Raw genomic sequence first — 13,794 nt, forward strand, 5'->3', positions numbered from 1 at the left:
GTATCATCCAAAATTGTTTCCATGCAGTTATATCCAAGGGATGGAATTAGTGATCCTGATAATCAGTGCGTGAGTTCATCATATTGTCTCCTGTCACCTTAATACCAGGACCTTTGGTTGGCTTCAGGTTAGGAAAAAAGAATGGAATCTTAGAGCAGTGACTTAATTTTGTAATTCCTTTTCATGTTACATATCACATGTGATGATACGGTCTTGTCAGGTATGGGGAACTTGAAGCACTCGTCTGAACTTTTCCCCCTCCCCCCGCTTTTGCTAATGTAACTTTTTTGTGTCTTTTAGGCATATAGTTGTCCTATGTGGGCCCCGCATTCTTATCTGTACCCTTTGCACCAGGCCTACCTGGCAGCCTGCAGGATGTACCCAAAAGTCTCTGTCCCTGTGTATCCTCCAAATCCTTGGTTCCAGGAAGCTCCTTCTGCTCAGAATGAAAGTGATTGTACCTGTACCGCCGATGCACACTTTCCTATGCAGACTGAGGCCAGTGTTAATGGTCAGATGCCACAGGCAGAGATAGGACCGCCAACATTTTCTTCACCTCTGGTTATCCCTCCATCTCAGGTGTCTGAAAGTCAAGGACCGTTGTCTTACCAGGCTGATCTTGAATCTGAAAACCCTGGGCAGCTTCTTCATGCTGAATACGAAGAGTCACTAGGTGGCAAGAACATGTTCCCGCAACCGTCCTTTGGACCGAATCCATTCTTAGGCCCAGTTCCCATTGCACCTCCTTTCTTTCCTCACGTTTGGTATGGGTACCCTTTCCAGGGATTTATAGAAAATCCAGTAATGCGGCAGAATATTGTTCTGCCCTCTGATGAAAAAGAATTGGATCTACCCCTGGAAAATCTGGATCTGTCTAAAGAATGTGGTTCAGTTTCCACAGTGGATGAGTTTCAGGAGGCCAGAGGTGAAGGTGCACATTCTCTCCCTGAAGCAGGTGTGAGTAAGCATGAAGGCCGGGCAGAGCAGGCGTCCCAGACACCCAAGGCAGATACGGCATTGGCTTCCATCCCTCCTGTAGTAGAGGAAAAGGCCCATCTTCCCACTCAGATTCTAAACAGAGAGCGAGAAACTGTGCCTGTTGAACTTGAGCCTAAAAGGACCATTCCAAGTCTGAAAGAAAAATCAGAAAAAGTCAAAGATCCTAAGACTGCTGCTGATGTGGTCACTGGGGCCAACTCTGTAGATAGCAGAGTGCAAAGACCAAAAGAAGAGAGTTCGGAAGATGAAAACGAAGTGTCTAATATTCTGAGAAGTGGTCGATCCAAGCAGTTTTATAATCAGACTTACGGAGGCAGGAAGTACAAAAGTGATTGGGGCTCTTCTGGTAGAGGAGGATATCAGCATGCAAGAGGTGAGGAGTCCTGGAAAGGGCAGCCAAGCAGAAGCCGAGATGAAGGATATCAGTACCATCGAAATGCCCGAGGACGGCCTTACCGTGGGGATAGGAGGAGATCGGGGATGGGAGATGGCCATCGTGGGCAAAACACTTGATGGTTGTTGCTGTGGTATTTTAGAGCAGAAACCTCTTCTTAGGTGGAATGTTTCTGAAGGCTTTAAGAAAATACATTAAAATAAAAACCCAAATTCGAACTATCTCCTCCCCTCCCCCTTGACCCTCACTCCCATCCTGGACAACAGATTTTGGATATGTGTTCAAGGGGCAAGTGAATTCCTGGCATTGCCATTTTTCTTTGTTCAGAATCTGTTTATCAGGTAACTGCCCCATAAAAAGTAGAAAATAAGTTTGTTAAAGTATTTTTTATAAACAGCTTAATATAAAACTTAGATTTAGTGTTTGGTTTTTTTCCTTATATAAGTTTAATTTTAAATATTGGAAATGTGTGCTTTATAGTGTTTACTAAAGGTGACAAGAAAAATACCATTTGACACACTATAGATTCCAAAACATAACATTGCACCAAATAGAAACATATATTTTATTATGCAATGCCTTAGTCATAAACTGGGCTCAAATAATTCTTAGCCTAAAACACTGTTGTCTTTTGAAATGCTTCCAACCCAAAGGCCTTTCATCTCAATATCTGTCAAACTTGAATAATGTCTTCTCTTTAATATTACACATAAGGCAGCCTATTAACCTGTGTCTTAGAAATGTTGTATATAGTTCTTTTAATATTCATAGGGTATATTTTTGAATTTTGGTGAGTATTTGTTGAACTTAAGATCGCATACAAGACAAGATGTTTAAGAAATAATAGGAAATCTAATGAAATGGCTGTTTCCACCAAGAATTCCTAGCACTGGTGTAAATATCATGGTGCCTACTTGAAAGAAATGTAGATGCTATGCATTTTGAAAATAATCTGCATCTGTTAAAACTGCAGACGTTTTTTAATGCCACTTTAACACTAATGCACTGACAGATTTAAATATTTTGAGAAGAAATGTTAAAAATTTTTAGCTTGACAGGTTTCTATGGGGTTACTGTGTTTTTTTTTTCTCTTTGCACCATTGGTTATGTGTATATCACTTTACATTTGCATGTTCAACTTGTCACTCACCTGGAACTATTGTACAAAAACAGGATGATTGTGATTTCTAGTTCTTTTCTAGAGGATGCTGCTAGAAACAGGTTGCTTTGCAGTTTATGGCTTGTTTACCCTTTCGGTGACCTAGCTCTTCTGATCTGCTTCTTTTCCGTCTTTGCAGTATTCACAGAAATTCCCTTTGCATGTTGCACTCTCAGTTGGAGATTTAACTCTGAAGCAACACAGTATTCATGCCTCTGTGTTACTCTATAAAAATAACTGTAGCTTATGGTTCTTATTTGTACATACCAATGTGAAAAATCTACCCTTTTTCTTATGTTCTCTTTTGATCAGGACGTTTGAGTGCTATGCAAAATAATGTAGTAATTTCTCTTTGCATGCCATGTGTAATATACCTAGCCAAAAATAGATTTTGTTTTTTAAAGGCAAATAGAATTCACTTGAATTTGACAAACTGAAGCAGATGAGTTTTCTGGGTTCTTTGATTACCCACAGGAATGTTTGGATGCCAGCTAGGCTCAGTTGAATCTCCACTGTACTGTAATAATGGTTATTTACCTCTGTGTTGTTTTAATTACCTAATGTCTGTGTAACTGCTGATTTAGAAGTGATTAGCATTTAGATGTTTTGTAACATAGGATTTTAGAGAGCACTTTGAAAGATAACATTTTATTATGATGGTGCTAGGTAAAAATTTGTAAAGATGGATGGTTGTGTAGAAAAAAAATTTGAGGGTACTTGTTGAAGTTTCTTTTGTCACCTTCTAAGCGAGAACAATTGGGGAAGGTACTGCTGAAGCCATTTTTTTTTTCTTAGTTAACATCAGCAGTTGTTAATGGAATGAGAAGATTGTATAGGGTCCTTCCACATTCAGCGAATGCTTTTTTATGTCACATTAGCTTATCTGATAATTTTTATGAAAACACATTTAGATATAATGATCAGATTTAAAAGTTCAATGGAAGTTTGATCTCAGGAGTCCAAAAGAAATTGCTCTTTCCAGTGTCTTTCATTTTATTGACTGAGATTTGAATCTCTGTTTCTTCTGGAAATGTCTAAAACGTGGATAGGGAAGAATCTGTTCATTTCTTCACTGTCACTCTGTCTTACCTCAGTTGAGTAGCGGAATACTCTCTAGTTCCTGCAGGAAATACTGATTTGCTTCCTGTTTCCCAAATCTTACCTCCAGGACATGATGGAAACAGTGCTGAAAGAGAACGTTAGCAGATTGTACTTTACGCAGTGACCTCTGGAATAAAAGAACTCTGACTTTTGAAAATTAGTTTTTAAATTATTAGTCTTTGCATGAAGGTCAGTTTTATTATTTTTTTTTCCTTTAGTTTTGTTTTAAATGTATTATTAGTGCAGGGGATTTTGCCTTATGCTGAGGTCAAACTAGGGCCGAGCAAGCTTTTGTCCTCCTTCATTTTAACTGAGTCATAAGGTATGTTGACATGAGATAAAATGTTTCTATATAAGAGAAAAACAGAAGCTTAGAAGTGAGAATCATCTGTCTTTTGAGTTAGAAATTATGGAAATTCACTGTATTAAGATTACACACATTTTGAAGAACACAGATGTTAAGAACGACCAAAGCTCACCTGTTCATTTTTGTAGTTGCTTTTGCTGAACTTGGTCCCTGTATCGTGTGCATTTCTCTTCCCTTTTAGTATCGTGTGCATTTCTCTTCAAGTCTAGGTTCCTCGCAGTTACATCCTCGGCTCTTGTTCCGTGTACTCATTGGCAGTAGGATGCTAGCATCTGTGCAGTCCTCATCTTGTTTCCTGTTAACCCGTATGTTCATTTTCATGGCTGACCTAAGTTCAGACCCTGTCTTGACCTAGCAGGAGTAGGTCTTCCCAAGCCGCGATGTTGATAACAGCTTATTTGCTGCAAACTATGTATATTGCAGTGTGTTTCCTTTGTGACTCAAGGTTGAATTAAAATGCCTGTGAACTGCAAACTTGCTTATGATTGACTTGGTGCAATAAAGTTCCTTTCTAACCATTTCTGGTTTAGAAAACATTCAGCCATCCTAGAAACTAGCAATATTTATTTATGCCTCATTTATTTTACCTTTGGTTTTAGATGAGGTAATCTTAGTCTTTCACTTATGGGTACTTAAGCAAGGTCCATTTTAGTGTAGCTGAAGAGAATGCATATTTGGCTACACAATTTCTGTTTACTGTATTTTGCTTCCTATTTAATGTCTAAATGCTATTGTGTTTTTGTTTAAATCTTAGTAATGGCTCAGTTCCAGTGTGTCAGTTTCAAAGAACTAAGGTTTTGCTACTAGTATCAGCCATTTACTTTCCCACTAATTGGGATTTCCCACTAACTGGGAATTTTTTTCCCCCCTGAGATGTAAGTTTTAGAAAAATCTTAGAAGAGGGGTGGGTGCATGTCTTAATGCTGGGAAACAGCAACTTTGGGGTTGAATTTACTTGAATGGATTAAAAATTGCATTGTTACAGAGCTAGAAGAAAATTTATATATGAAAAATGATAATAGCCTTACACTGAGTACAAATAATACTTAAAAGCATGTGAAGATGTGATCATTTGTGATGTTACTTGTAAAAAAAAGTATATATACATATCTTTTGAAGTGTTGAAAGGAAAATAGTACTTTATATTCTTTATCATATCACTTTTTGTAAGTGTTGAATATATTCCTGTTTATTTTTCTATGTTCTGTTTTGTAGCCTTAAGAAGTGTTTCAAACATATCTGAATGTATAAAATAAGAGTAAATGCCCTACATGGTGTGATGCTGCATTATATATAAAACTGTGTGCATATATTAAATTTTGTCTCTTGATTCTGCTTGTGATTCTTTGGTTTCAGGGCTAACCAAGTAATATAGCATATTAATCTTAAGAGGAGTTTTAGTAAGCATCTAAGAACAAGAGATGATTTCCATGGTTTCTGTCCAGTCAGAAGACAATTCTAGTATATGCAACTAAAAACGATGTAGGATTTGTAATCTATAGGGTAGGTACTGTTACTTTCCCTACTGAATATATATAAAACTGAGGCCAAGTAGTTTAATTTGACTAAGGGGGTAGCTAGTAAGTGGTAGCTCTGAGTGGTATTAGAACTAGTGCTCTCTACCATTTTTCCAGCATTCATGAAATGAAATGGGATGTGTAGACTAGTAATTTACAGATTAAATGATGTTTTTTAAAAGTTAGTATTCAGTACAGGCATATTTTATGCTGCTTTGCTTTATTGTCCTTTGCAGATACTATTTTTACAAATACAGCGTTTGTGACAGCCCTGCACTGAGCAAGTCTCTTGATCCCATTTTTCCAGCATTTGCTCACTCTCACATTTTTGGTAATTCCTGCAATATTTCAAGCTGTTTCATCATATTTGTTGGGGTGAACTGTTATCAGTGATTATTAGGACTTGCTGAAAGTTCAGTTGATGGTTAGCATCTTCTAGCAATAAAATATATATACATTTTTAAAAAAAGATTTTGAGAGAGAGCACAAGCAGAATGAGGGTCAGAGAGAGAAGTAGACTCCCTGCTGAACAGGGAGCCCAGTGTGGGACTTGATCCTGGCACTCCAGGATCATGACCTGAGCCGAAGGCAGATGCTCAGTGACTGAGCCACCCAGGCGCCCAGCAATAAAATATTTTTAAATTAAGGTTACGTGCATTGTCTTTAGACATAATGCTGTTACTGCACACCTGTAGTGTAAACATTTATATGCACTGGGAAACCAAAAAAATTGATTACCTTAAGACCCACAGTATTGCTGAGATTTACCTCTATTACTTGTCTAATGAAGAAAAGTCATTCAAAAGTTTTACTTGAAAACTGAAGTAGCAGGTACACTTAAGCACTTTGAAAATCCAAGTTCCTTAATGCTGTTTAATCTACTTATTATATGGACTTTGTCTTAAGAACGGCTTACCCGGGAAGGAGAGCCTGAAAGAAAGGCTTCCTTTTCAGTACAAGTGTTTGGTGGGGAGGTGATGTGGGAACAGAGGCAGCAAGCTGGGAATGTAAGTTGGTTAGACATGGAAGCTAGTTGTTTGGGATTGCCCAAGTAGGTGAATGAAGTATTGCAGAACCTTGGAATGTAGGGAAAGGAAGAGACGGGAAGCATTTCGCTGTTAGCGGTGTGAGTGCCACTGTCTTTCCCCATGTAGTCAGTAGAGAACCTGTGGAATATGAGAAAAGCAAGAAGGGTGTCTTGGTAGAGCCCTTTCACAATTGGTCACTTGGAGTGGATGGGATAAAAGGTGAAACCAAGTGACCAGAAATGTTTATATAGTTTCTCTTAAAGCTTTCTATAATTATGGTTTGCTTTTCACTTTGAGTATTTGTTTGTCTAGGAAATAGTATGAGACTACTACAGAAGGAGGTTAAATAGCTTCCTTGCATAAACCTTAAATTTAGAAAGCTCTTTAAAAAGTGAATCATGCATTCAACAGAATAGTGAAGCTACAAACATTGGTTATAAAAAAAAGCATTTTTTAGATCTGACTTTATTAGAAGTTGGAGCTTCAAAGTCCATCCTTTTTTATATACATACCATTCCTGTGATTATATTTCCCACTTAAGGAAAAAAAAAACTAGATCAAAGATGTAAAGACAAATGAGCAGTGTGATTCTCATGGTTTCGTAGCCCTTTTAATATTTTACTTAACTGTCAGCAAAAATTCTGTGTAGTAAGCTAATTTTCTTTTAAATGAAGTCTGGCTTTGGACTAACCACCTGCTTATGGAGTAGAAAACAACTAGTACACCTACTATTTGGGATGTACATATTACTATGTAACTTCTTGCGTATTTCTTGTGAATTCTGAAGTAGAAGTCAGTAAAAGCATTTAAGTAATTTTATAAGGCATGTGCAATTATATGGGATATTCACAGATTAGGGCCAAAAACTGAGACCAGAAACTGGAGGCACAGACTTGGAAGTGGCACAAGACTGTGCAGCCCATGAGAAGGGATGGATGGACATGGCTGACAGTCTGATTAGCTTGAGAACTGTGTAGGTCTGGGCGAGACTGGGGCATATGCAAGGTTGGAGGCTGGAACTAATGCATTTGTATTAAAGCTAGGAGCATCCCACTAAATAGGACAGTCAAAAGAGTGAAAAGTCCCTATACCTAAAAAATCCCAAACACTGAGCATGTTACTCTTTGCAAGCTAACATGCAAATTGGCTCCCAGCTGGCGGTAATACACTTGGGTCACCTGGCAGAAGCTCATGTAGAACCTTTCTTTGGAGACAGACCTCAGCCAAGGAGGCAAGATTACTTGGACAGGATTGCAAGTTTATCATTTGTTGTTATAGGTGCTATTTTTCCTGAGAGCTACCTACTCCTTCACTTAGCCCTTTATGACTCTCCAATGCAGAAGTTTCTCTTCTGAACCCCTAAGTGTGCATCATATGCCAGACACTGGGTTAAGAGCTTGACATAAATGTATCTAAATGTTAATGGATCCCAAAGAAACCACAGAACCAACTGAGTAGTTTATCCAGTCTTCCTACTTTCTCTCTAGCAAATAGTTTCATTCTTTACACACAGAAGGCAAACTACATGCCAGATGCCAAAATAACAGTTAAAAGCAAGAGATTTGAGACTGGGCTTCAAAATGCTACAGTCTAAAATTATGTTAATATTGCCATACACTGGTTGAACATAGTACAGATTATCTCTTTATTGAAGATGTAAAAACATAAATGATCTCTGAACAGCTGATACATATAGCATCCAAAATTCAAAAGGTAATGGCTATATGTGTATTTATCTCAATTTCTTACCTGTTCTTTAACAAAGCTGTTATTCCCCAAAGGCTTATTGTCTTGAGTGTCCTTTTGATATTTTAATATTTTTTATATTTTCATATAAATGATGTGTTAGACTAGAGATGCTTACCAATTAGGACATACTGAGCATTCTTTCTAAATATAATAGCTAACATCTGCACTGTTGGTGTTATTTGAGTTGGTATTACTGATTTTTATAGAAAAACTTCGTTAGCACAACTGTAAATTCTTATTGCTATATAAAAATTTAACTAAATCCATATTTTAAAAATTTTCATTTACATGAACAATATCACAACTAAAACATATTCTGTCATCAGCAGTTAAGTAGAGCTGTGTTTTTATCACAAGTGTTTTCTCTAGGACAGAATACAGAATCAGTAAGTAAAAACTTTTGTCTTATTTTATTCAATATACTTGAAATAATCATTCACAAATTTAACCTATCTTTAAAAATAGGTACTACTTATTTTAGTATAATCCCATTTATGTACAAAACAAACCCTTTACATAGTCACACTTAGGTAAGTGCACAGAAAAAAACCATAAAAGGATATATATTATTAAATGCAAACACTGGTAACCTTTGGGATTACCTTTGGTAATGCGAGGAGAGATTGTAACTTTTTATTACATATATTTCAGTAGGTTTGAATTTTTCACACAAACATGTATTTATGGATTACTTCTAAATTTTTTTTTAAAAAGGCCTAATGGGGACCAGTTAAACCATATTTTCTATTCCCTGTCTGCATATTAACATTGTTTCAAGGAGCTCTAAAGTCTTCAGTAATTTCCAATTCTATTTTGCTTGCCCCATTAATTTCTTTAGTAAACTCTTTTCCTCACTTGTAGTATAAGTTAGTTCCAGTTCAGTGCATTAGAAATGTAATTGAAAGTGGTGTCACACCACAACCCACTGTTCAAACTCAGAACTCAAAAGATATGGGTAAGTTTTTAGAGCTCTTGCTACACATAGTATCCAAAATTGCCCCCCGTCCCCAGTCAAATAGGGTTTAGATCATGTCCTCTACATTCAAACATGGAGGTGAGTATATTTGGTACCAAGAGGTGTTTTACATTGCTATCTGGGGACTTGTTTGCGTTAATGTTGCCTTTAGGAAAGTGGCTTACTCCCCTTGGCTGCCCATTAGAAATCTGTGGAAGTTTAAAATTACATAGATGCTTAGGCATCAACTCTAAAGATTTTGAGCCTATACTTTTAAAGGAAGCAAATATTCTTTAAAATGCTTTTCCTAAATCTTGATCAGTGGTTGTACAATTGTGTAAAGAATGTTACTTTGAGAATTATAGAATATAGAATCTTATGGAATACTAAAACTGAGTAATTCATAGTAAAGTTAGGGATTTTTCTGGTGGATGGGGGGAAGGGTGTTGAAGTGACTTTTGATACTTAAAAGATAATTAAAAGCACCAAAAACATTGTAAACAATGCTTAAGTTGGGAGCATGGCCATTTTCCAAACAGTGGTGTTTTATAGTAGTAGATCCTCTTCCTTTGAAAGTCTCAACACCCTGAAAACCTCGTGCAAAGACTGAAAACAAATAACAAATATAATCCTGATGTTTATTTATCAAATTTCATCAGTGGAGTCTTCGACCGGCTTTTAAAATAAGGGCAGTTTCATTATAGAGGAATATTTGGCAAACACTAAGTACAGAAAGCTTTTTCAAGATTTTTAAAAGGGGGTAACACTGGTCAGCATTTGGTACATGAATATGCTAACACCTATTGAAAATCTTCCCATATATCATGAAAACTTGGAGGTAATTTGTGTAGCTTGAAATGTCTTCATTTTACATAAAAAGGGCATCAGGAACAGAAATGCATTTTCTGTGTTCAGACTGTAATTTACAACACAACTGGCTTTTGATGTTACATTAAGTAAATTATACTTCAAGCTCCAGAGTATGTGGGGCATAAAACCTGATTAAAGTTTTATATGACAAAAATCCCAATAAATGTTTTCTTTAAGAAATGGCTTTTCAATATTCTGATTCAGTCTAGTCATCCAAGAAAAAGTAGTTTCCACTCTTCTTTTGTTCTACATCCTAAAAAACAGAGAAACAACAAAATCAACACCATTCTCCTGTATGTGAGGGTAGACTTTCACCCACAGTATTGGTTAGTAGTGTTTACAACTGCACCTCTACAACCTCCTCTGCACTTACTATCTGCATCTGGATATTCCTGGATCCACTAAATCAAAGACAAGGTTAGGACCTCTGTTACTTAGCCCTACCACCAGAAAACCTCAAGCAAAGCCCCTTTATATAACATGCCTTACTTATGTATGTAAAATTTTGCTATATAAAATACTATTTTCAGCTAAACTATTAAATTCCACTTCATCATTCTGACTTTATTTACTTATTTTTTAAAGATTTTATTTGACAGACAGAGATCACAAATAGGCTCCTGAGCCACCCAGGAGCCCCTCATCATTTTGACTTTAATAAGCCTCTAGTCCAGAAGGTTAACACTGTCAGTTTGAGAACTATTACACAAAGTGCATATAAAAGTATTTTTTCCCAGTACTGTTTATAGACTGTCCAGTAATGATCCATCCACCTATCTGCCTAGGAGTTTCCTATTAGGATCAAGGTATGACGACTAAGATGAGTAGGCACAGAGGAATGATGAGTAGGTCTATCTGGGGCCAGAACCATGGGTCTCTCCACAAGAAAAAGATAAATATAACATCTGTAACACTTTAGAAGGAATTCTTAGGAAAATTAAGCTGTGTATAAGTGCTATAGAATTTAGTTCCTCTTTTCTACTTAATATGATTTTTAAAACAAAAACTTTTCAAGTCAGAACTTGTAATTTCATTATCCTGACCAGACAGTAAAATAATTTTTATACAAAATACACAGCAAAGTCTAAAGACAATAATACACTGTGTCGGCCTCTTAATAATACATGATGTGGGGCACCTGGGTGGCTCAGTGGATAAAGCCTCTGCCTTCAGCTCGGGTCATGATCCCAGGGTCCTAGGATCAAGTCCCACATCGGGTTCTCTGCTCAGCAGGGAGCCTGCTTCCTCTTCCTCTCTCTGCCTGCCTCTCTGCCTACTTGTGATCTCTGTCAAATAAAAAAAAAAAGTTTATGCTCATTGAAGGAGCGTGTCTGGATTCGTAAAATATTTTAATCAGGTGTTGGCTGCTGTGTGTGCACTAGAAGAAAAACAGATGAGAGAAAGTGGTCATGGTTTTCTGTAAAAACTTCCTTGTTTTGACAGTGAGTTAGTGTGATCTTTCTGAAGATATTTAAAACGACAGTTAAACTCAATGCAGGCAGTACAGTAGTGGGGGTACAGCTCCGAGATAACATGAACAGGTCTGAGTTTGCGTAGCAAAAGCAACTGCATCATTATTGCCTAACAGACTGGAGGATGCCATCAGATATTCAGGTGAAAAATATGAATCTTAGAATTAACGAAGTAACAATTTTTTTTTATGAAACAGCTTTCCAATATGAAACATGCCTTCCGATTATTTAAGAACTTATCCACGATTTAAGAGTTTTTCTACCTACCTTAATTGAATTGAGTTTGTTTATTCTTGGCCTATAGTTGTTTGGATCTCTTCTGAATGTAATTTCAAGCTGAGACAAAAATTTATTCATGCCAGCCAAAAGGGTTTGAGGACTAGAGGAAAAATAAGACATCAACTGTGATTAAAATTTATCCCACAAATTTCACTACATTTTGGGATGAAGAGCAGCATGGTTCCCTCATAGTTCCCCAATCATAAGTTCTCTAGGTAATAGTATAATCGTAGTATATTATAAATTCTACGCTCAGAAGGGTCTTTGCTTGGACTGTTTAGTTTATTTGGCTACATTTTTGTGAAAAACAAACCCAGTTTAAACTAGGCTTCTGATCTGGAAAAAGAAACATTTAAGAAATACTACTTGAGAAAAACAAGAGTTTAATTAGGAGATTACAGAATTTCCAATCTGACATTTTCAGGGGAGTAGAGAATCTAACAGAAAAGGTAACATTAACATCAGAAAGTTGGCACTGGAGGGAATATGTACAGCACAAAGGATTATACTTTGTAACTCCTTTTTCAATTTCTATGCTTTATTCATCTTTTTCACCCACACTAATTCTTAAATCATACTAAACTGCATCATACTTGTGGAACATTTTAAACATTTTTGTAAATATAAAGGATTGTTATTTGAATTCAATAAGCTTTCTATAGTCTCTGAAATTTCCCTCTCAAAGAAATATGTTAATTGTCAATTGGTAAAAACTTTAAAATGAAAACAAAGGAATTTTGGGAAGTTCTGTTCTTTAATTTTTGGGGTGAATTAGTCAAATAGCAACTCTATTCCTCTTTAATATCAGAAACATGTTGCGATCCCATGAAATTGCTATTTTCATAGGAAAAAGATGGTGGCATATCAGTAATTCCATATGTTTCAAACTAACATAAGGTTGTAGCACTAAAAAGTATAAGAAATTTCTCATTACACTGATTTGAATGTTAGACTTCTTTATATGACAAATGCTCTCATTCAAGACAATAGAGAAAAAGAAAAAAATGGTAAATGGTAAAATCATTCATTTTGTCTCTGTTGTAGATCAGTACCAGGTATCTGGGGTCCACTGTGAGCATTACCACTAGCAGCGTAAGTTGGGCAAATCAAGTACCCTATGAGCATCTTGTTTTCTTTATCTGCTGTATAGTGCATCAATGGTGTGGAGGGAATCAAAATCTTAATCTGTTTTGAAAATCCAAATAATGAGGTAGACAGACGTCAACGTGCAAGAAAAAGTGAGCAGCCCAGAGCTCTGCATGCTTATCTCCCTGGGTCAGAAGTTCTAAGGTCTGAACACTAGTTTTTCTAGTCCCAACCTATATATATTCAACATGAATAATCATGCAAGTCACAATCATTCCTAGAATTACTGGCTACCTCTTTAAAAATTAAAATGGTATGATAAGTGTTTATAAGCTTAAAGGAAAATTCCGATTAATAACTTTTTAATTTTAAGAGCTTACAAATAGGGTTGAATGTTTCAGAAAATCGTTTTACCTGTTTGCGACTGTGTTCTTAGATGGAATGCCATCAAAAACGATGACTCGATCTGCTAGATAGGTGGCCATAATGAAGTCATGTTCTACAACAAAGGCTGTCTTCTTAGCATGGAGTATGAAACTAAAATACATGAATTTGAAAATGTTTCCAGTTTTCTATTACCAACTATTCAAATGCTGTATTAAGCACCGTTGGATGCCAGTGCACATTATTAAAACTAATAATACTCCTACTGGCAGGACATTACCGTTTGACAACTCGAGCTGCCATCAATCTTTGCTCAGAATCCAAATATGCAGATGGTTCATCAATTAAATAGACATCGGCAGGCTTGCCCAAACAAAGTGCCAATGCCACTCGCTGCAGTTCACCACCAGATAACGTCTGCACCTATTTGGAGA

General features: G+C 36.5%; 2 protein-coding genes across 6 annotated transcripts in view; one reads left to right on the top strand and one right to left on the bottom strand.

Annotated features, from left to right (window-relative positions):
- Positions 1-6,872, top strand: part of OTUD4 (OTU deubiquitinase 4) — a 47,819-nt gene extending 40,947 nt beyond the window's left edge. For 4 of the 5 annotated variants that reach the window (XM_045998148.1, XM_045998149.1, XM_045998151.1 and 1 more), the window contains exon 21: positions 301-5,350. In XM_045998148.1, the coding sequence (XP_045854104.1) occupies positions 301-1,512 (1,212 nt within the window). In that variant the 3' untranslated portion in view covers positions 1,513-5,350. Of the gene's footprint in view, positions 1-300; positions 5,351-6,816 lie in introns of those variants that run through there. The other variant, XR_006817462.1, reaches the window with a different exon arrangement.
- A 1,829-nt stretch (positions 6,873-8,701) lies between these two features.
- ABCE1 (ATP binding cassette subfamily E member 1) overlaps positions 8,702-13,794 on the bottom strand; it is a 31,462-nt gene continuing 26,369 nt past the window's right edge. Inside the window, exons 15-18 of the mRNA XM_045998152.1 lie at positions 13,641-13,783; positions 13,391-13,513; positions 11,879-11,990; positions 8,702-10,392 (exon numbers count right to left, since the gene is read on the bottom strand). Of these exons, the coding sequence (XP_045854108.1) occupies positions 10,345-10,392; positions 11,879-11,990; positions 13,391-13,513; positions 13,641-13,783 (426 nt within the window). The 3' untranslated portion in view covers positions 8,702-10,344. The remainder of the gene's footprint in view (positions 10,393-11,878; positions 11,991-13,390; positions 13,514-13,640; positions 13,784-13,794) is intronic.

The sequence above is a fragment of the Meles meles genome, chromosome 2 (assembly GCF_922984935.1).
Source record: "Meles meles chromosome 2, mMelMel3.1 paternal haplotype, whole genome shotgun sequence".
Classification (NCBI taxonomy): domain Eukaryota; kingdom Metazoa; phylum Chordata; class Mammalia; order Carnivora; family Mustelidae; genus Meles; species Meles meles.